We start from the raw sequence: 23,485 nt of genomic DNA, 5'->3' as shown, positions 1-23,485 counted from the left end.
ATGATTTGAGGGAGATGGCGAAACTCAAACGGTGATAGTGAAGGTGATTTCCTCTGTTCCTTGGTGGAGGTAGAAAATTTCATTAACCTCATTAATAGACAGAGCCTTTTATTTGCACTCTCATTCATAGATACATCATCTACTATTAATTAAAACTTGACTATTTATAAGCTAGTCTAGTGATTATTTTTGTAATTAACTCCTAACTCAACAAGCCAAAATTTGAAATGCAACAAGCATTTCATCATATCCGAATCAATCAAATCGAGAAACTAATTAATTAATTAATTAATAACGTGTGTTCCAACTTTCCAAGCATTAGAAGAGCACCCAAGCTCCAGCTGGCAATGCGCCGCCGCCGACGACGACGACCCTGCCGCCGGCAGAATCTTCTGCTCCGGCTGTTCGACGAACACGCTACCGCCGTGTTCCATCGTCGCCGGCAGCTCAGGCTTCACATCGAACGGCGGCGCGGCCCCGATCTGGCACTGCTGGAGCTGATCGCTCAAACCCATCGGCGGCGAGGCGTCGGCGTCGCCGCCGTTGCCGGTGTACCAGGCGTGGCTGCTGCCCTCGTCGCCGGCCGTCCCGTAGTTCAAGTACTCGTAGGGTTGTTGCGGCGGCGGTTGCGCAGCTAGTGCCTCGTCCTTGACGAGGTATTGCTCTTGGTCGCCGTCGCCGGCGGTTTGTTGGTCGGCGTAGAACGCGTCGACCATGGCGTCGTCGTTCTGGTTAGGGACGACGGCGCCGGCGAAGAGCATTTCCGCTGCCGGGTCAGCGAGCGGGTCGACGTTCGCGACGAGTGGATCGTTGGCTGCCGCCGCCGCCGCAGCGGCGTGCTGCTGGCGGCAGAGCTTGAGGTGGTGCTGGACGGCGGCGAGCTCGGCGTGCAGCATCTCGTACTGGCGGCAGAGCTCGACGACGACGCGCGCCGCGCCGCCGACGGGGTCGCTGGCGCGCGCGTTGGCCTCGAACGTGAGCGCCTGCATGGCGTCGGCGTGGAGCTCCGGCGGCGTGTCCCGCAGCGTCTTCTGGATCTTGCTGACGCCGAACAGGTGGTGCGCGTTGAGGAATCGCCGCTGCTCGTCGGCGGGGAAGTAGCGCGCGAGCGGGCAGTCCGCGTTGCACTTGCGCCGCTGGTACTTGCACGCGGCGCACGCCTGGCTCTGCCCTACGCCGCCGCCGCCGCCGCCGCCTACGCGCGGGGGCGCGCGCGGCGGAAGCGGCGCCGCGGCGCCTCCGCCTCCGCTGCTAGCGCTGCTGCTGGCGATGTGTTGGCGGTGGAGCGCGTGTTGCGGCGGTGGGTTGGAGGAGGAGGTGTCGGCGGTGGAGACGGAGGAGGAGGAGTTGGTGGTGGAGGAAGACGCCGTCATTGCTGGCTCCGCCTCCGCCTCCGCCTCCGCCGCCGCCGCGGCCGCCGCGGCCGGCGAGGTCGGTGCGATGGTGACTTGGTGAGTGGAGGAGAAGAGAGGAGGGGACCGTGTTTCGCTGCGTGATTAGTGGTGGCTAATTGCGCAATTAGGCTATTTAAGGTAACCTCTTTTGTTTTTTTGGTTAATTTGGATCGAGCTACCTGCAGGTATAGCTAGCTGGCCGATGAACAAACCTGATCCAAACAATACGCGTCGATCGGTCGAACGGACGAAGAATGAGTCATGGATGCATCGGAAAACGTGGATTATTAACGGGGGAGAATTTCGATTTCTTTCGTAATTCGGTTCGTAATTTTGCAGTAGCCGTTGCACGTTTGAAAATCGTTCGACGAACGAAGTTGCGGTCCGTGCGTTGTAACGGAAAAAAACAGAAAAGAAACGGAGATAAACTCGAGAAATGTTTACGGTAGCGCTAGAGTGCGGAATAATAGATCGAGCGCCGTATAACATTCTCTCCGGTTTTTGTTTTTTTACCACCCCACCTTTTTCTCTGCATCCTACTTTTTTTTTTGTTTTTTTTCTCCTTTCCACCTTATCCGTGCGTTTTTTCTTTGTAGTTATTCTGTTTTCATGTTTTAGTAATTTTTTCTGTTTTTTCGTTTCTTCTATGTAGTTATTATGTTTTCGCGTTTTAGTAAAATATTTAGCTTCTAGTTTTTTTTTCTGAGTTTGTTCTCCTAGTATCTCTGCGCATTTTGGAAGTAACGAATGCCTCTCACAACTACTCATTTAAAAGTAACATATTTACTCACATGAATGTCTCAACATCGTATGACGTCATATCTAGATGGTTATAAAAGAATTACTACCAGCTTACAATGCTAGTAATTATTTTACCAATATTATAAATATTGTTTACAGTTCGTGGTCTGTGAGTAAAACAATTACTACCTTTCTCTCGATATAGCCCAGGATCACGTAGCCACCGTATAGTAATATGTTTACTGATGTGTTCAATACACAATACATAAGAGTAAAAATTGAGATTTCATGGTCTGCGAGTAAAATAATTACACTTTCCTATCGATATAGCCATGATCTCGTAGCCACCGTGTAGTAATATGTTTACTGATGTGTTCAATATACAGTATAAGAGTAAAAACTAGTGATCTATATCACAAAATAGTCATACGAATGAAAAAATTATAGGCTCAATCACACACAAGCGATAAAATTACTCACAGGTGAATCAAACTAGAAAAGAAAAAAATGATTCTGTCAAAAATCCGTCTAGTGGCTTTGCTGGATCTTGCTATAAGGATGAAGAGGATGGTATGTGTCTTGTGACTGGTAGTGGAGAGGGCAACCAGTTGGCGAGCAGTAGTCGATGATGGAATCATGGAAGGATGTAGCGGTGTGGTCTAGAGATGAGCTCGACGTTGCGCAGTAGCAGCCATCCATCATCTAGCAAGCACGAAAAAAATACAAAAACATTCTCGTTCATGTCGATAGAGATGACGAGTAAAAGAAAAATAGCAAACAACCTCCATCACCGGCGGACTCCACCCTATCCTCTGCAGCCAGCCACATGGAGCACGATGTGCAAATGTAGGACTTGTGTAGCCCATCAATTGAGATCAGGTAATATTGCAGATTGCAAGTTAATTTGATTTGCAAAAAAATAATTTGGGGCTTCATACGTGAAGTTGAAGGAGAGTATGCAGATGAAAATCAGTGTCAATTCCTTACTTGTTTGTTCTATCAATGTCGCCGACATGGAGCAGCCGCTGGTTTTTGCTATTGGCCCAGGTGAACACCTCCTTGCTAGTTAAGGTGCTGCCCAGCGTTCGGTAGCGAGGCCCCAAGCAGTGTCGTCGCCTCAACAGCCGCCGATCACCGCCATCAACCGCCAAGGTGTCATTGTCCTCCTTCATGGTGTGTCGCCGATTTGTGGGCTGGGATGGTGGATCGATTCAGATCCGAAAAAAAGAAAAAAAAAGAAATGGGGGCGAGAGTGGTTGGTTGGGTACGAGAAAAATAGAATATATACCGGAAGCAGAGAAGTTGTTTTTATTGAAGTAAATCATTTATTCTGGTAATGGTGGGAGCACGATGCGCCATGTAGGGTGGGATCGGAAGCAGGGAAGTTGTTTTTATTATTGAAGTAGATCGTTTACTCGAATAAAGGTGAGTGGTAGGGGCGCGTGATATGAGTAAATCGTTTACTCCGACAACGGTAGAAGTGGGATGCCTAGACATGGGGTAGGGTGGGCATGGGCTGATGCATGTTTGGCCGCTCCTAATAGTTCTAACATGCATTTGTGAACTGATATCCATAGTATTAATATATTTTATCAATATTTTAATGAGGTTATGCACGATTTTATAGTTATTTGGTCGAGCTTTTTTTGGCTGCTGACACGTGACAAATGTTTGATTTTGTTATCCCTTGTAGGCTAACGTGACTCGAGCAACAAGAAATAATTTTAAATATGATTTTTTTTATTCTATTTTTTTGTTACTCGAGCAACGAGAAATGATTTTAAATATGGTTTTTATTTTATTCTAATTTTTCTCCTTCAAAAGTCAAGGTTTAGAAAATAGGAAGCGATAAAAGATATCGCGGTCAAATTTGTCATATGTTCAAACAAACGCTAGTACGTTCCATTCTCGTTTTTTTGGGAATTCATGTTTTCTTTTTTTTTTTCTAATTGGACCCTTTTTTTTCCTCAAACCAACTACACATTAAGTGCGAAAAAAACAATCAGGTTCTGCATCGACAAGCACAAGAAAAATGTGTTATTTCCTACTTTAGGACACAGGTCTAAAGAAAAAAGATATATAAGAATTTCGACCACTGCCCATCGCCTCAGATCATCACATTGTATACGAGAAGTCTCGAAGAACAAACGTGGCACTACGGCCAAATTTTAACTCTTAACTGAAAAAAAAATTGTTCCCGAATCAATCAATAGAAATTACAATAATGGACCTCAAAGTCGGTCCATTTCTCAAATATGGCCTACCTAAGTACTTTCAACTACAAAAATACAATGCAAGTTTAGCAGCACGTTCTTGTCCGGTGACAAATTAGCAACTTAAGCACATTGTCATTCAGCTGGATCAAACTCACGAAACCCTTGTTTAAAATCATCCACCATCTGGATTTCTTCTTCTTTAGAAACCTTACAGTTCCTCCAATCTGCACGATCTGCCATGCTTAGCAACCCAGCCAACACCTGTAGATTGACAGTTAGGTTTCGACGATATCATTATTTTCTTTCCATCCCCATGTAGGTTATTTTTCAGACAAAAAAAGGCCTTAACGATTATCATATGGTATATATACCTCACGGCCAAACTGAGCAGGGAACTTCTCATTACTGTCAACCAAATGTAAAAGCACTGAACCTTCTGGTAGCTCAACATAAAACAAGCTTGATTTGCTGTCACACTCTGATCTTAACAATTCCCTGGCGCGGTTAGCATCACCATCTGAAAACAAAGAGAGAGCTCAGGGCAAATCGAATTATAAGCAACATAAAACTTGGCCACGTGATACACAATTGTTGAAACTTTTAGGAAGACTTCCTTAGAGAAGCAACATCATGAAGATGTATTGGCATCACAGTATGCTCATTGATGTGTGAATAGCCCATTTAGGCTGTGTTCTATACTCAAGGTTCCCAACCCCTCTCCTTCGTTTTCCGCGCGCACGCTTTTCAAACTGCTAAACGGTGCATTTTTGCAAAAAGTTTCTATACAAAAGTTGCTTAAAAAAATCATATTGATTCATTTTTGAAAAAAGATTTAGTAAATACTTAATTAATCACGTGCTAATGGACCATTCCGTTTTCCGTGCCGGAGGGTTACGTTCCCAACCCAGGGGAACCCAGGGGAACGATCGCAGCCTAAGATTGTTTTTGTCTATCCCCTTTCTATTCAGCTGACTAAGAGAGATAAAGTTAGGTACAACTTCACCTGGATTCACTACAGAAAATTCAAATCCCAGTCTCTGTGCTGCTAAATGGAATATCTTTTTAACACTTGATGCTTTAGACAATGGTACTGGAACAGCCTGCGCAGAAATTTAGTGGATTACCATCCAGTATGAACAAAAAACAAATGAGATCGCATACAAGCATCCAAATTCCAAATGACAGCATCATTTAAATGGAAGCATGGAGCAACATATCAGGAAAAAAATGTCCTCACCTGAAGGTTTGCATGGCGGGACTGCTGAGAAACCCACTCGAAGTATATAGCTATCTTTCCTTGTTTCTCAAAATACTTGGCCAGAGCATCCTTATATCTCCCAAGCTCTGCCTCAGCTTCCACGGGCATCTTTAGTGTACTAGAGCAGTGCTCAACTGGTATAACTAGAACATGGTTTGGAACAAGTGGCCCTTTTGCAAGTGCACAGTAGTAACCTTCTCCAATGCTGATAACAAGATGTGATTCAACATCTGGACTTGACAAGCAGAACCAGCAACTGCTCTCAACACGTCTTCGTTCGCTGTAGTAAACAAAAATACAGGGTGAATCCCACAATTAGATAATCAGAATTCTTAGTATACTAGCCGAATGCTTGTGCTTTGCTATAGATAAAAAAATATAAAATATATTATAATACTACTACTCAATTTAACTTTATATGTCTATCCATTTAGGATTTGATTGATATTTAATACTAAGAAGTTTAAGGGGTAATTTGTAAAAGTGCAATGTGAGTAGGTGGGGTGGCAGATTGTGCATGTGTGCTTCAGACAGAGTGAGAGATTTGGAATATTTTCTCACCTACGTGGTTTTGTATCCCTAACAGCACCCTCATCAGAAAGGCTATGAGCAAACCTACACTCAGGACCCTTCTCACATTTTCCTTTGTTTAAGAAATCAAAACAGACATTCCTATTGTAATGCTCCCTGGCCTCCTCATCATGCCTATAATTGCATTTACTCCCTCGAGGACAGGATCCTGATGATGTAAATTTGAAACATAGACGATTCCCACCGGCTTCACCATGTCTTTGCTTCTTGACATCGTAACGCCAGTATTGCAAATCAGCATCCTCAGCAGGACGCTTTGGAGTTTCTTCAACAGGAACTGACTTTGCTGGAGAAATATATGGGGATAAAGTAGTATTTGGAGGCCTTGCGTGAATATCAACACTGGACATGGTAGATGCTGGAGTAGGAGAAATTGCATGAATAAATTTCTGAAAAAGAATATGCAATAATGAGTAGACAATTAAGAATAATAGCAACAAATCAAGAGTAAATGTGATAACAGAAATTTAACATAACTATCAGTTATCTACAACTTCAGGGGATGATTTCAGCAATTCTGCTACCACAAAATCAGTGCACAAATTTTGTTCACAGAACTGCAATTCTGCTACCATCTAAACCATTTGACAAGGCAGGTTCAGTTGTATTTCTCAAACGGCCAACTCAGGACTGCTAGGGCATTTACAATGCAAAGTGGCCTTAGAGCAGCTCCACTGCTGATTCGACTGCTACAATCCACCGAAGTTGAATAAAGGTTTGGTTCGATAGCTGTAGTGTTGAATCGAATCGTGGGACCCATGTTGAAAAAAGTTCCTCCAATCACTACATTCTGCCCTGCCTGCATGTGCCAATGGCCCAGGGCAACGAACTATTTACTCGGTTGAGTTTGAATATACTTTGGAGTTTGATTTTTGCTCTGACATGCATGCGTCGACTGCCACAGTGTACACAGTTCGATCTTTTTGCATTAAAATCATTTTAAGCCCCACACTGGAGTTGCTCTTATGACGTGGTCTTGGAAGAGAGTGCGCCACGCAGGGTAAAGCCACCATCAAGTAAGTGCATAACTAACTCTATTTTAGTTAAACCTTGATCCTAGGACCCATATTGTTATCTCCTCTCCCTAGCCCCAATAGGGAGCCATATGTGCATGTCCAGTTTGTACACATGGTAAATTGTAATGGTCAACTTGACCATGCGCATGATAAGTGGACCCACTTTGCCAGAAGGCCTGGAAACTGATTGTTGAAGTTGTTGCTAACTGAAAACCTGACTTAAAGATGTAGGAAACAGATATTGTAACCATATAAGTTGCAGGTTTCTGAAATACACTAATAAATCAGTGAAGATTTTCATTTCTGAAAATGATAAATATAACTGAAAACTAATACTTCCTCCGTTTCACAATGTAAGACTTTCTAGCATTGCCCACATTCATTTAGATGTTAATGAATCTAGACATATGTATGTGTTTAGATTCATTAACATCTATATGTATGTGGGCAATTCTAGAAAGTCTTACATTGTGAAACGGAGGGAGTACTAGAACTTAATATGTATACTAAATTATGAACAAAATACAAGAAAATGTAGTAGAATTATAACCAGAAACTATGTTTGAAGAACTAAGTTGATTTGGCCAAATATAGATGTACCTGCTTCTCTTTGTTTCCAACATTAGCAAGTCCAATAAAACGGGTAACATGTGCAGCGGAATCACTCACATATGGTTCCCTTGCATAGAATACACCTTTAGAACCTGCAATATGATATCTGCAGGAAACAGACTTTTGTTACAAATTCGGTATACTTTTGGTTGGCATTGTATCTTATAGACTTATATAAATGTAAACATATTCCGTGATTATGCTTTCAGTTAGTCTAGTCAACATTTAAACTACTAGCTTAATACTAGTGTATTTGCTTGGATAAAAGAAAATTATGCATGTCTTCATATTGTTCAAAGAAATAAATGTAATTTCTGCATTGAAGTCCTTCACCTTTTGTGTTACAAGGGGCATTTGACTGTGATACACACACTGATTTCAGAATTAACTCACACACCACATATATACATGGCAATTCAGTCATGTTTGGCCTTTAATGTTAATTCGTGAATTTGTTGTTAGAAGGCTAAAAGCCTAAAAGAGAATAAAACGTCATATGGAAGGTTCTTCGTGTGAATTTCACAAAACTACAAATACCTTGACCAAACTACTGCAAAACTACAAATTTAAGGAGGTGTATAACAAAACTATAGATTTAGCATCACATTTATCTCAAAACTATAGAGTTAAGGCATAGTATCACAAAACTACAGATTTAGCAGCAGTTTTATCACAAAATTACAGTTTTCGTTACTCCCGGAGAACATCAGTGCAATGGATTTGAACTCTAAAATCTGAATTACTACCACCAACACTACTTTCTTCTTCAAGGAGGGATATAGAAAATATGAATTCAGAAACCAAACCGTGGCTTAATCTCAGCAACCAATTCAGCAACTACAGGATCATATCCATGAGGATCCGATATCTGAGAAGGTGCATTAGAAGTATCAACTCCATTCACCACTCCAGCAGGCCATTCGTTAGTGCAATCTCATTATCGTCAAGGGAACTCAGCACCAAACTTGATACTTTGAGAATTCATGTACGACAACACCTCAGTTTAACACAAGCAGCTAAGAAATAATAATGCCATAGAAAGAAAAAAGGATATGTCAAAAACAAATCAACAATCCCCGGCTCTTCGGCAAGAGCCCGTAGTGCATCAACATCATCCTGGCTGTAGCAGCCAGGCCCTCCTGGCCCTTTCCTTCCCGACAAGTAAACGACAGATAAACCTAACGAAAGGTGAGAAAATCCAATAAATGGAATTGCTAAAGCAAGCATTTGTTTCGATGATCCCATTTCCAGCCCATTTCTACAATAGCTCGCATGGAATATTTTATCAGCTTCAAAAGAAAAGATGCTGCAATTGAACAGGTTTAACATTTTACTTCAGACATTGGAGATGTAAAGCTACTCATCTATGAGCACAGTATTTACGCCTAAGTTAATGAAACAAATTAGTCCAACACAATTGAGAAATGGAAAGACGAAGAGAGAAACCATGGAGGGTGAAGCGGGCGCTGCCTCTGAGCCAGAAGAGGTTGGGGCATATCTGGATGCCTCCGGGGGAGAAGCCTCGGGCGCTGGACGCGGCCTTCGCGAGAAGGCGAGGCGCCGCGGGGCCGTAGTCCCCGGTGAAGTAGGTCGGGATGGGCACGGCGGCGCGTCCCTCCAGGTAGTCCGCGACCTCCCCGCCGCCGCCGCCATCCCCGTCGCCGGCATCGGGGGAGAAGAACTGCCCGACGCAGAGCAGCGCGTGGAACGGCCCCGTCGACTGGTTCACCTGTGCCGACGGCAGCCGGTGAGAGGATACGACGAGATGGGAGGGGAGGACGCGGCGGCGGCGGAGGAGGAGGTTACCGAGGTGACGCGCTTGAAGAGCTGGTGGAGGCGGCCGTTCGCGTCGCCGGCGAGGAGGATCCGCGGCGGCGTCGCCGGAGACGGCGAGGCAGCGGCGGCGGCCATGGTGGGGTTTGGGTTTTTGGGTGAAGCGAAGAGGCCTCTGGAATTCTGGATCTGCGTTACTAAGTTGGGCCTCAAGGTAGGACGCGTTCTTTTTGCTGGGCTTCGTGAGTGGCCCAAAACATAGTACGGCCCATATTATGTTTAGAAGTACACGACTTTAGGTTTGGGCCCCTCCCAATAGAATTTTTATTCTAAACAGGGTGACATATGCCAGTATTTTTTGATGATGTAGTAAGAAATTAATGAAGTGAGAGATGAAATGAGTTTTATCTAGATGAAACAATTTCTACACTTTTACCAATACAGTTTGTCTCTTGCATATGCTACTATGCTAGCTATGAAACAACAAAAATAAAACCATGCATTGCAGTATGGGCGCTGTTTCAATTATTAATTAAATGTCTTGTTGTTTATGTGGCATCTTTAGAAACATAAAAATGGCATCGTTCATTGGGAAATGGCCTTATAAACAATCTTAGCGTGTGTTCTCGACTATATTTTCCTAACTTCTACTCTCTCATTTTTCACGCGCATATTTCCTACTGCTGAAAGCTGTGTTGTTTAAAAAAATATAGAAAAATGGCTTTAAACAATCATATTAATTTATTTTTAAAGTTTTTTAAGCCAATACATAATTATTCTTGCGCTAATCCATTGCTATTTTTTTTTGCCGGAAAGAAAGTTTCACAGCATGTAGGTTTGAACTCATCCTTATATGACCAACTCGTGACCTGTGTCTTTTTACTATGTGTATGTGTAGACAGCGCATTTAGGTATGTGAGTTATATGTATATATGTTTATGGGCATCTTTTGTATAATAAAAAAAATGTGATATGCAAAGTACTGCAAGAAAGGTTTCACTTGGCACAAGACCCACTCAAAATTCTCCTTTTAAAAAAAAACCATTGTCTTCACATTTTACACGCCATAGACACATACAATAGATCATTTAGCCCCTTCACATCTTTCAATTTGTGACCTTTTTCTTCAACTAAAAAGAAGGCAGTCTATCAGGCTACAAGTTAATCTGTCAAATTTTTCATAAGACACATACAATTATACAACTGTACAAGTCCTCCATACATGTGCAACTTACTAGCCACCCATGCATATGCTTACAAGTAATTTTGAATATACTAAATCTTTTATTATGGACTGCTTTTAATTAAGTTAGTTTAATTAATTCCATAAGGCGGTGCGTGACGACACATGTACTGTGTGTACATATACGTTGTCTTTATACATCTGATAGTAGCCGTGCAGATGACTGGCATTGTCCGGTTCTGATCAAAAGAACAATAATGCGATAGTAGGAGATGTATCTACGTACGTACGCGTTCCAATTAACACATGATGTTGACCGATCGACATTCAATTCAATTCAATTTCAACATCATTCGACGAGTGAGTTTAATTGAATTCCGTGGTTGACATGGCATGCAGTATGTATCCACCGCACGAACAGTTGCACATCGGAATCGGCCATCAAAGAGCAAATAAATTTCCAGTTCTGTTTCAAACTTTTCATATCTTGATTCTCTTTTCCGTACGAGCGAGGACAATGCGATGGGGGATCAAAATGGATTAGCTTGGGAGCAGAATTCGCGATTCTAACCGGTTTTCATCAAAATGTTAGGGGTCTGTTTTGTGAAAACCGATCGCTTTTAGCTGGTTTTCAAATAAAGCTGACAAAAGTGGTATTCGCTCGATTTTCGGTAAACCGACACGGATCAGTTTTCAAGGTGAAAACCGATTGCTTTAGACCATTTCCAACCCAAAGACTAGTATGGTGTCCATAGTATTAAATAAGCTGCTACCTAGTATAAAAAATAATGTGACAAGTGAATAAATGAGGAAAGATAAGGAAACCAGGTCTTGCATAAGAGCACCCACAATGGTAAAGTAAGGTGCTACCATGTACATATCAGCAATAGACTAGATTAATAGTAAACCACTTTAATGGTATGTCTACATGGGTATCTATAGCTATCTAATTCATTGCCTCGTTTTTCTTTATAGACTATCTCCAGGTTAGTAGATAGCTTTGCTCTCTCTCTTCATTTAATCTCTTCCAAGTAGGAAAATATGCTGACATAGATCTCTTGTAGAGAGCCTATAGATAACCATTGCGGGTGCCCTAAGACATGGTTTCTACACAACATCCAAAACATCATGTGAAATAAGTAGCATTAAATTTAAGTATGAAAAAATAGTGTTTGCATTAAAAGAGTAGTGTCTAGTACTAGTTTCTTGATGATGAGAAGTTTATGAAAACTATATTTAGTGTCTTGTGTTGAGACTAGCCTTAAGCCGGTTTTCAAATAGAGCCTACGAAAGTAGTATTCGCTTGGTTTTCGGTAAACCGAAAGGGATCAGTTTTCACCTTGAAAACGGTAATGTACACCCTGGAGAAGTTAGTGGTTGGGACCTCAAAGAGAGAAAAAGACATCCTTGGTGAGCTGAATTAATTGCACTATTGGAACATTATTGTGATCGTTTCTGTTTGGTGTAGTTTGGAGTTTATGTAGTTATAAGTTCGGTCATTGAAATATGCATGCAAGTCTTTAGCTAATTAAATTTGTGATATGAAAATGGATTTGATCGTGTGGCAAAAAAAAAAATCATAAGTTTCATCATGGAATACCTCAGCTTTGTTGCCGAAAATTTACCACTGAGAGCATCTCCAAGAGCATCCAAAAATTTAACTCCTAAAATTCTTGGATTGGGACCATCCCAAAAGAAATTGGGCCCAAATATCACCTTCTACTCCAAGAGTGCCCCTAAATTTGGTTTCCAATCATTTTAAAACATGCCACATCATCTCAAGTAGATCTGCTTCAACCGTTTGTCTTTCCATTTTTCTGATAAAAGGGAGATCGGCGTTAGGCGCTACCAACCAATTGCGCGCTAGCGGCTCAGCTATGTTGTGCAGCAGGGTGATCTTGCGCGTGCCTAACAGCTGCGGTAGGGGATGACGAGGGCATCGACAAGTCTGCAGGCATGGCTCGGGCATCTCGCGGCAGTGCACGACAGGGGAAGAAAAGGCACGAGTGGCAAAAACCTCCGGCGATTTCATCAATTGGGAGTGCATGGAGGTGCCCAAAATTGGTTCAGATTAGTTCTGGTTTTAGGTGTGGGTAAATATTGGTACCATCTTTGGGCATCTCTTGGAGACCTGTTTTCTAGATTCCTAAAATTTATCTTTTGAAGCTGATATTAGGGAGCTCTTGGAGATGCTCTCATAACTACTGACAGTCAATAGGAGCTCTCTCCTGACTCCACCACGAAAATGTGTCACAATAAGACCAAAAAGGCTCCTTTTAAACACAGGATTAAGAAAACTAAGAAGTCGGATTGTGGTGATGGTGAATTGGCGATGCCATTGAGTTTTGGTGAGGATGATGCGTAACAACATTATTGATTCCCAGTTACTACCTTCTGCACACCATTGCACAATACATGCATCTCTGGGTTTTGTTCTGAGTGTTGGTCTCTCACAAAAGGCAGGGGAGGGGCAAATCAAATGAGTGTAGGGAATGGAAGTACCACATGACCAAACCCGGAGGCGGGTAACCATGAGCTACAACTACCCCATCATCACCAAAATGAAGGAGGCAACGATGGTGTTGGCACTAGGGAGGACAAAGGCTCCCATGCCATGCAACACACATTGTGGTGGTTAAGGATATATACACTCATGACCTTCATTGTGAGACACATCTAGGCTAGATCCCCCAACATGTCCCACAACATTGATCCTTGAGCTAGATCTTCACTGTAGTGCCCTCTTAGACTAGGCCAACATCATCACTTGCATTTGCTCTAGCTGGATTGCAAGTATGATCTAAACCTCCATCATATCCCCACCATTTCATCTCCCTTGTTAAAACCTTTCCCCCTTGGCCATTTCACTTCATGGACCTAAGGGAGTAAGGGTGTATTGCATAAAACTTCGCTAAATTAGATATGGAGTTTCTGCAGGAAGGCACATGCGGTGGTGGATCATCCCAACATAAATTTTGAACATCATTCACCAGTGATACGTCCCTTAGGATTGGTCGAAATTGTTTCGTATTTTCACCATTCTCCTTTTCACATTTCACAAAATCACATTCAGTTCAAATTTGTGTATCTGAAAGGACAATTGTAGAGGATTGCTATGAACATTGAACATATGTACTCCTTTGTATTACCATCACTAATCTTTACCAGTAGGCAGGATGGAACATGCAGACGGCGCCCCAAATGACCAAAATCAATCACTACTATTCAGTAATCAAACTGAGGTGGTGTTTAGATCCAGGGACTTAACTTTAGTCCCTGTCTTTAGACACTAATTTAGAGTATTAAATATAGACTACTTACAAAACTAATTACATAAATAAAAGCTAATTCACGAGACAAATTTTTTAAGCCTAATTAATCTATAATTAGAGAATATTTACTGTAGCATCACATAGGCTAATCATGGATTAATTAGGCTCATTAGATTCGTCTCGCAAATTAGTCCAAGATTATGGATGGGTTTTATTAATAGTCTACGTTTAATATTTATAATTAATTTTCAAACATCCGATGTAATAGGGACTTAAAAGTTTTAGTCCCATCTAAACAGGGCCTGAGTCTTCTAAAAGAATTTCGGCGAACAACAGAAGCAGGCTTTGTCAGTGACTAATTTATGGTTTGAAACATCTTTGTCAGACCATCACGTCAGCTCCGTTGAGACGCAACCACCAGATGAGATGCAGAATTTGTTTTTCCAGCCAATCATCTGTGAAGAGACAGGAGGACTGCGCTGATCTGCCGCCGCCTTAAACTTGAAACAGTAGCAAGATCGCCCCATTTTTCCTAACAACAAAAAAGAAAGGACAAGAGAGGTGAGACGATATAGTGGCATCTACAAAAACAACTTTGATTAGTATTAGATGGTTTGATAATCACAGTACGAAGCATTTGAGCTCAAGGGATCACACAAACATGGCCATGGTTGCATCACCAATGGGCAGCAGCAGACGGACAGTGCTGGGACACAGCTGGTAAATACGCTACCATGTGACCTTCTGCCCTTCTCATTTAAGCGCACACCGTATGGCACAGCTAACATCTCTCCTAACTGTGTGCTGCCAGCAGTATTTACATTTGCAAGTTCTCCTCACAGTACAAGCAACTATTCTAGGAAAATCGTCGTGAACAGTCACTGCCATGTGGGTGTAGTAAACCGCACCTGCCAAGTGGATTAGGGCGCCACGATGACATCTACGATCTTCATAACATAGATGTTCGTACATGTAACTACGTGCATGCATTCACGACTAAGGTTGGACCGGATGAAGGGGAGCAAGGGAAGTGGGTGAACACAATGGCTAGGTGATGAACTTGGAACCTTGCGAGAACTAGAACTTTCTTTGGGGATGAGGGGGTCACCTGTAGCACTCATGTAGTCCTATTGTGTTGCATGAACCATTCAATCCAATGGCAGGGAGGGGGTTGTGATTTACCCCACAGGAGTTAAGGGTGTCGACGCCAATCTTAGGATCCAAAGTGGTGTATTTAAGTGCTGAAAAATTCAGTATCACTGCTTTTCAAAAGGAGGAAATGTACCTTTGTTTCATGGTGATGATGATGATTCTAGCACAATTTCCATGTGGTTGTATTGAAATGGTAGAGGATGAAAATGCTGGGATTCCAGGGAGATGGAGCATCTTGATGACATAACCTTAGCCTCCTAGTTTCAGTCATTGACCAACATCTTCACCGGTGGGTTGATTGCTTGATTACTTGCATAATTGCATCAGGTTCAGAAAAACTGGTGGTGAGTGGGAAATATATCATATGGATGGATGGGCATGGAAATTTAACAGGTTCCAGCTCGTAGCAGTGGTCACTAGTCACTGGTCAGGTTGCCCCATTTGACATAGTTCCAGTACTGATTCTTCTCCCAGATCTAACTCCATTTCATCGAGATTCCAGAATCCACCCAATAGAGTTACGATTGTATCTTGGAAATGTTTGGCTGCGGATCCATTTAGAGCCATTTGAATACAGATTAAAGGCTTCTGTTGAGAAAATTAAGGAGCCGTCCGGCGATCAGCGAACTGCCCGGACAAGGATGTGAGTCTTGTGACCCCTAGGTGCACCACTCTGCTTCGGCAGCTCAGACAGCCCTGCAAATCAAGATGATGCACAGTGTCATCATATATCTCCCACTCACCTAATTTTCCGGCAGCATCAATGTAGGCTGCATGGCGACCAAAAGATTCACCCATGCAAGTTGTGTTATATCTACATGCATACACACGCTTGGTGTGTGACACTGAGTCTGTGACAACAGGTGAAAACGGGTGTGTAGAAACTGATTTAACGCTAGCTCGTGTTACCTTTAAATAATCCCAGGTTGCCTGCGAGTAGGTTGTTAGGGCGTCTCTTTTCGATCCAGATGTAACCGTGTGATGTGAAGGCTCTTTCTGGTTCTTCACAGGTCATATTGTCCTTGGCTCTCCCTCTCCTTAAAGTGCTTGAGAGGCATAGGTCCCTTTCTTCCAATCTGCAGACAAATAAGCAACAAAAGAGTTATATCCTTGTGAGGGAAATGAAAAGTGTGCGACACGTTGCAGCTTGAGATTAGCTATAGTTCTGCTTTAGGTTTCACTCTTGTAGTAAACCTGTGAGTTCCAGGGATGCAGGAAAAGAAAAGCATCATAGTGTAGTTGACGAACGCTCAGTGTTTTATTTTTCTTTACTCACAAGCTCCATGGTTGCAGGGGAACGAAAAGAGGACAGCCTAGTAATGTTGGGGCAGATGTAATAGTTAACACTTCACTCTTTTCTTGTGCATCAATTGTTTTCTGCCAAATATACACAGGCAGTTGATGGTGGTAATAAATTTTGCTCGCTTGCTTTCCAGTTCAAAATTTATATGGAGGTCTAATTGCTTTTCCTGGTGCTCACAAGTGAGTACCGCCTAATGGACATGAAAGGTTCAATAACAGCTTTGTAAGTCCTAAAAGAGGTCTTATAAAAAAACAAAGAACAGTTTTGCACACTGTATGTTGATCATGACGAGTCTCAAGCAATGTAATGTAATGTACTCCATAACTAAAGGTAGCACATAGCATTTATTATTGTTAAGTGTATTTAGTATGGCCATCAACCCATAAATGATATATTTGAGCGATAGCAATATAAATCCCTACAGACCAGATAGGACAAGGTAGGCCACACAATTAGTCAATTCAACCTCAGCTTGGCTTAGCTCTCTGCTTTGTTTCTAGCTATACACATCGCATTAACAAGGAACAGTGTGCAGATAAAAGAAGTAATCTTAATGGTAAGACGGTAACTTTGAGCGGTGCATTACAGTAAACTTTGCTATGCTTGTCTATTCAGGGATGGTGGCTAATTTTTCTAGATGAAATGAAATAAAAACACTGACGGTCTGTTTGGTAAGAGAAGGGAAGAGGAATGGGAGTTTTAAGGAGGGAGTTGATGGTGGGATTGGTCATGGGAGTTACATTTTTAGTTCTCGTCCCTTGTTTGGTTTCACGTCGAATTCCCTCCAAGTCTCACGAATTAACAGGTCTCTCCCAGGTAAGATATTGGTGAGAATTCGACCTTTTAATTCCCCATCCCAAACCCCCTCGAATTCCCAAGTCTTCCAACCAAACTACAGACTTAAACTCCCAGATATCATAAACTCCTATTCCCCATCACCAACTCCCTCCAACCAAACAGGCCGTGAGAGCTGGATAATCTACATCAGAGACATTTCTAACTAATTATAATTTGGAGCATGTTTGTCAGCATATAGGTTCCAAGAAGATGGCAGCACAAAACAATTTCTGCAGTTGCTATAAAAAAATGGCACCATATGTTTCCTGCAAGTCTGCAACTGGTATTTAAAGATGGAAGCATCTGCACTAAATAACAAGAATGTATCTATGGCCATGTTTAGATTTCAACTTTTTTCTTCAAACTTCTAACTTTTCCGTCACATAAAATGTTTGGACACATATATGGAGCATCAAATGTCGACGAAAAAAAAAACCCAATTGCACAGTCCGACTGTAAATTGCGAGACGAATCTTTTGAGCCTAATTACGCCATGATTTGACAATGTGATGCTACAGTAAACATTTGCTAATGACGGATTAATTAGGCTTAATAAATTCGTCTCACAGTTTACAGACGGAATCTGTAATTTGTTTTGTTATTAGTCTACGTTTAATATTTCAAATGTGTGTCCGTGTACTTAAAAAAAATTTTGGCACACGAACTAAACACAGCCTATATTTGAAAAATGGAGGGAACAGACCAGGAATAGAATATTAGAATACTAATAACACGTTGGCTTAACCAATTGGCAAAAAGATTGGAAAAGGAAAATATTTTTCTATGAATAGATAGAGGAAAGAGATATACGACTGTCATTCTTGTAATGAGGGTGGTGGGTACCTTCAGAGCAGCCTTGCTACGGTTGGTTGGTTGATGAAGTCCATAAATCCCAGTTGTACCAGGCCAGTGCTCCCTCTGCATTGAATAGCACTTACTAGAGCTGGTGAGCTCTCTTTAATGCATATACACAGCAGCCTATTGCTATCAATCCCCCAATGCCAAGCCCTCTACATAAACCTACTCAAATGCAGTGAGCAAGCTTGAGAGGTGGAGATCAGGAAACAGGGGAGGGAGAGAGGTTTTGCCACCGTTGTTTTGGAGGGAAGGAAAATCCTAAGAAGGGGAAAGAGTTTAGCTTGGCAGGTGGTTCTCAGGCTCAATGGCTTTGAGCAAGAGAATGCTATTCATCTTCCAGGCCATGGTTTGCCTCTGCTCCTTCAGTTTATCCCAAGGTGCGCATCTCTTGTGGTTCTGTCTCATCTCATGTTTCTCAGGCATTCCTCCTCTATTCTGTATTCTGTCTCATCTCATGTTTCTCAGGCATTCCTCCTTTATTCTGTACATTTCTGTTCCACCTTCCCATTGAAGAACTTGCAATGGTGAAATGCAGTTATATATGCTAGTTTTTGCTTAGCTTCTTTCTCGCAAGAATATCATTATCACGTGCACTTCCATTATCTGACACTTTGGTTCCTATCATTGTTTATCGCCACATTGGCCTCACCACTAGTATTTGAGAGTAGCAGAACATCTAATCATTCAGAGTTCAATATTTAGAGATTGAAGGATAGGAAATAAATAGTCAACACAATGCCACAAGACGTACCTCTCATCCAGTCCTAGGAGGTACAATGCCAACTGCCAAGAGGTCCAGACCCTAGTAATCATAGCATCAATTAGATTGATACACTCATTTATCAACATGCAAAAACAGGTTATGTTTTTAGATAATGAAAGCTTTTATTGAAGTCATGCAAAAAAAAAAAGGGGGTTATAGCATGAGAAACTTACAGCAGAACAAAGCAAAACTTTTTCAGGCAATGACAACATTATGGAACACTTTGTTTTCTCAGGCAACCAGCAATTCAGCTTAAGGAATCTCCCTACCCTCCAGAAGGCGAGCAGCTTCCCAGCGATGCGCCACGAGACATACGACTACATTGTCGTCGGCGGGGGCACCGCCGGTTGCCCCCTGGCGGCGACATTGTCGCTCAAGTACAAGGTGCTCCTGCTGGAGAGGGGAGGGTCTCCGTATGGCAACCGCAACGTCTCCTACATGGAGAACTTCCACATTGGCCTGAGCAATATGGCGCCGGACTCGGCGTCTCAGGCCTTCATCTCCACTGACGGCGTCATCAATGCCCGAGCGAGGGTGTTGGGAGGTGGCACCTGCATCAATGCCGGCTTCTACAGCCGGGCCAGCTCAAAGTAAGCAATTGCATTGCACAGATATGGATGCTATCTTGTGTATCAGTATTCTTACCTGATTATGATTGTTCTCTTCCGTCTACGAGTGACCAGCCAAGAGAGTTCACAGTTCACACATGCAAATTTAACCTTTTTTTTACTGCCGAAGTGCAGAATGGTCAGCATTAATATATACACACAAACATATGCAAGAGAATTCACAGTTCACACATGCAAATTTAACCTTTTTTTTTACTGCCGAAGTGCAGAATGGTCTCAATCATGATCAAGACTTCAGATATAATTTACTATTATATTCTTTACCATAAGAGGGCAAGCACAAATAGCAGAGCCTAAAATGAAGTTAGCATAAGTAGATTAAATATACCAAGTAGTCTCTCAGTATATGCAACACATGGCCTATCACTTTCACATGAACAAACATCAGCTCTAGGGTAAATGCAGAGCAGTGATAGTGCCAGTAGAAATTACTAATGGTAACTGGTAAGATCTGCTTGACTGCTGCCACCCTAGCATACTGCAGCCACCTTTGTTCACCCTTCAAGTGGAGTAATAGCTGTCTGCTGAAACGTGCAGCAGAACACTAAATATTATTCACTGTTCTCAATAGTAGCATTCAATTACCATGAAACCAAAGTTTCTGCCAATTAGGATTCTCTGGCTACAACCTCTTGTTTCTTTTCTCCAGCGTCCAAATGGAAAAGGGAAAACGGGGAAACAAACAAACACTAATTAGTGTAGCTCAAATAGGTTCTAATCGACTAAAATGAGCCAGCCAAAAGACACAAATGCATAAAACCACCACCTGCATTACTAGCACTCACTCTAGAACGTACCCAGCACTGCATTTGGACATGATTATCGGTTCACTAGGACTACATATTTTGGTTGGTATGATTCTAGACTTCTAGTTTATGGTTATCAAAATGCAGGCTTTCTTTGAGATTTATCACAATGCAGCTCTGCAATATATAACGAAATAAAATCCAGCTGTAAAATTAGCAAAGGTTGTACTTTGAGTGCTTGCATACAAATGAGCACTAGTGAGAAAGTTGATAACATAAAGAAAATAAGCAGATTGCAAAAGTGGTTTGCATTAAAGTGCTTCAGTCTGGTATTGCAAATAATTAACTACGCTGGCAGCAGCACATGCTGTGGTTTTCTCAGTGAATAAAAAGACTTCCTTGCTCTTCTTGCAGTCATGAACTACATGTTACTGAAACAGACTAGATTGAAAAGAGACATTGATGAAAAAAAAAAAGAGAGAGACAACAAAACAAAATCACATGGGGCTATAATTGTTTCTTTGCAGTCATGGTAACTAAGTTGTCTAGGCAAAGGACACTAAATAACTAAAACCCTAGTAGACTCGAGGCTACTTCAAGTTTGGGCCAATTAGTACATATGCATTCGAATTATTTGTACAGAATCGAATTACAATAGGTCAATGGGTGGGCCCCACACACCCGTGCTCATCAGTCATCCCTAGTGATATACCTGCTCATTACCAGAAACGCCAATGTGACTTAAAAGGTATCAATAATTGATAAGCTTAATCCCGTAGTCTTCAAGAAGGAATTTTACTTCTATATTGATATTCATATTGGTGAACTACATGTTAAATTGTTATTGGTGAACTACATGTTAAATTGCTAATAACTTGTATACCATGTGTTTTTGTTCTTGAAACAAACAGCTTCATCCAGGAGGTAGGCTGGGATGAAGACCTGGTGAATGAGTCCTTCCCTTGGGTGGAGGACAAGATCGTCCAGTGGCCTAAGATCGCACCTTGGCAGGCTGCACTAAGGGATGGGCTACTCCAAGCAGGTGTATCTCCTTTCAATGGCTACACATATGACCATGTTTCTGGGACCAAAGTTGGTGGCACCATCTTTGATGAGACTGGCTACCGCCACACAGCAGCCGACTTACTTGCAGCTGGAGACCCTAACAACCTAAGGGTGCTGCTTCATGCTAGTGTGAACAGGATAGTCTTTAACTCGCAGAGAGGTAAATAATTACACATGTGTGGCCAAAGCTCCTACAAGTTGTATTATCTTCTAAAATAGAGTTATATAGAATTATATGCCATGAATAGAAAGAGTAAGTTCAGTAATCACGTACCATATTTCAGATACACCATTTCTGATGCAGGGCAACTGAAGCCAAGAGCAACCGGAGTTCAGTTCACCGATGAGAATGGAGGACTCCACCAGGCATTCCTCAACAGCAACTGTGATAGTGAAATCATTGTCTCTGCTGGCGCAATTGGCAGCCCCCAGCTGCTATTGCTCAGTGGGATTGGACCCAAGAATGACCTTAGGAGCCATAAAATTCCTGTAGTTCTCCATAACAAGTATGTGGGTAAAGGGATGGCTGATAACCCCATGAACTCCATATTCATACCGACGAAAAGCCCCCCTCGCCAGTCCCTGATTGAGACTGTTGGAATAACTGAAGCTGGTGTGTTCATTGAGGCCAGTAGTGGTTTTGGCCAGTCACCAGAAAGCATCCATTGCCACCATGGAATCATGTCCGCTGAGGTATGTCATCAATCTTACTTGCATCATGAGAAGCTTTTTGTGCATAAAATAGGTCTAAAGCAGTATCACAAACATCAGGAAAAAGCTGCTGCTTAGATCTGCAGACTTCAAAAAGGAAAACAGATTCTAAAGTCTAAACTATCAAAACTCACATTTTGCAACATTGCAAACACAACTTAGACCAATTCATTAATTACAGGTGAATATGCATATGCATATAATAGTATATTCTAAGAAATAATACTTATCTGATTTATAAGTCATTGTTTTATGCTTAGATTTTCTAGGAATCAGATCTCAGAATTGAACTTCTTGTCTTGGAGATTAAAAAAAATAAGTGTTGTCTACATTGCAACAACTCCAATAACTGCCATCATAGTTTCCATTGTTGTCTCAATTTGTTCCCTACTTGGCCTTGTTGGTCTAATACATATTATATTCCTATGGTACAGATTGGACAGCTGTCCACAATTCCTCCGAAGGAAAGAAGCCTGGAAAAAGCACAGAAGTATGCAAATACCAAACTTAATCTACCCAAAGAGATATTCCATGGTGGTTTTATCCTCGAGAAGATTGATGGTCCACTGTCTACGGGACATCTTGCCCTGATAGACACTGATGTCAAGAAGAACCCTGCGGTTACCTTCAACTACTTCAGTCATCCACAGGATCTCACTCGTTGCGTCTATGGTATCAAGACCATTGAACGAATACTGAAGACAAACCGTTTCTCTGAACTGTCTGCCAACACTGATGGACATTCAATGGAAAGAGTGCTCAATATGAGTGTGCAGGCTAATGTGAACTTGATACCCAAGCATACAAATGACACAGAATCCCTAGAGCAATTTTGCAGGGATACAGTAATAACCATCTGGCACTACCATGGTGGATGCCATGTAGGGAAGGTGGTTGATCAGCAACACCGTGTGCTTGGAGTTTCAGGCGTCCGTGTAGTCGATGGCTCAACATTTTCTAGATCACCAGGGACGAACCCTCAAGCCACGGTCATGATGATGGGCAGGTACATAAACACAGTAAAAAATTAACTTCTTTAGTCTTTACCTAATGATATTCTAACTTTAAACTCTTAAAGACTAAATTGCTTCCCTCATATTTCATACTCAGATATTTTGGAGTGATGATCCTAAGGGGAAGACTAGGTCGAGCAGCTGGAGTGTAATCGATTCCTGGACACCAGCCTTTTGTTATGTGTGACCTAGAGAAGAAAAATTACTAATTATTGCTGGGATCTAGTGTGATTCACCGAAGAAAGACAAGCTAGGAGTTTCATCTGTACCCAGTAATCATTTGTGTCATGTGATATTGCAGATCAAATGGTTTATTGACCCCCCCCCCCCCACCAGTGTTTTCTGTTCCTTC

General features: G+C 42.0%; 3 protein-coding genes and 1 long non-coding RNA gene across 6 annotated transcripts; 1 reads left to right on the top strand and 3 right to left on the bottom strand.

The window, feature by feature from the left end:
* Positions 1 to 82: 82 nt before the first annotated feature.
* Positions 83 to 1,529, bottom strand: LOC4346866 (protein IAL1). Its single transcript, XM_015755677.3, has one exon. The coding sequence runs from the start codon at positions 1,371 to 1,373 to the stop codon at positions 285 to 287; it is 1,089 nt and encodes a 362-aa protein (XP_015611163.2). The 5' UTR covers positions 1,374 to 1,529; the 3' UTR covers positions 83 to 284.
* Positions 1,530 to 4,198: 2,669 nt separating this feature from the next.
* On the bottom strand, positions 4,199 to 9,766 carry LOC4346865 (zinc finger CCCH domain-containing protein 59-like). Of its 2 annotated transcripts, none has more exons than XM_066303872.1 (10): positions 9,635 to 9,766; positions 9,275 to 9,557; positions 8,885 to 9,006; positions 8,635 to 8,756; positions 7,817 to 7,934; positions 6,171 to 6,589; positions 5,589 to 5,889; positions 5,355 to 5,451; positions 4,723 to 4,868; positions 4,199 to 4,612 (listed from the first exon to the last, which is right to left on the bottom strand). In XM_066303872.1, the coding sequence occupies exons 1-10, from the start codon at positions 9,737 to 9,739 to the stop codon at positions 4,484 to 4,486; spliced, it is 1,842 nt and encodes a 613-aa protein (XP_066159969.1). In that variant the 5' UTR covers positions 9,740 to 9,766; the 3' UTR covers positions 4,199 to 4,483. The 2 variants fall into 2 exon arrangements, with proteins under 2 accessions (XP_066159969.1, NP_001409669.1); NM_001422740.1 differs by having other exon boundaries at positions 4,225 to 4,612; positions 8,635 to 8,754; positions 8,883 to 9,006; positions 9,635 to 9,761.
* Positions 9,767 to 13,986: 4,220 nt separating this feature from the next.
* On the bottom strand, positions 13,987 to 19,284 carry LOC107278961 (uncharacterized). Of its 2 annotated transcripts, none has more exons than XR_003238513.2 (6): positions 19,143 to 19,284; positions 18,958 to 19,008; positions 18,192 to 18,882; positions 16,118 to 16,284; positions 15,342 to 15,904; positions 13,987 to 14,588 (listed from the first exon to the last, which is right to left on the bottom strand). It is a non-coding gene; the product is annotated as an uncharacterized lncRNA (long non-coding RNA). The 2 variants fall into 2 exon arrangements; XR_010734905.1 differs by having other exon boundaries at positions 18,192 to 18,857.
* On the top strand, positions 18,434 to 23,451 carry LOC4346864 (protein HOTHEAD). The gene is made up of 6 exons (XM_015756940.3): positions 18,434 to 18,583; positions 19,205 to 19,559; positions 21,256 to 21,569; positions 21,714 to 22,102; positions 22,555 to 23,126; positions 23,231 to 23,451. Exons 1-6 carry the CDS (start codon positions 18,511 to 18,513, stop codon positions 23,283 to 23,285), a joined length of 1,758 nt encoding a protein of 585 aa, XP_015612426.1. The 5' UTR covers positions 18,434 to 18,510; the 3' UTR covers positions 23,286 to 23,451.
* The last annotated feature ends 34 nt before the right edge of the window (positions 23,452 to 23,485 follow it).

The sequence above is a fragment of the Oryza sativa genome, chromosome 9 (assembly GCF_034140825.1).
Source record: "Oryza sativa Japonica Group chromosome 9, ASM3414082v1".
Classification (NCBI taxonomy): Eukaryota; Viridiplantae; Streptophyta; class Magnoliopsida; order Poales; family Poaceae; genus Oryza; species Oryza sativa.
This window is presented reverse-complemented; position numbering and strand designations above follow the sequence as displayed.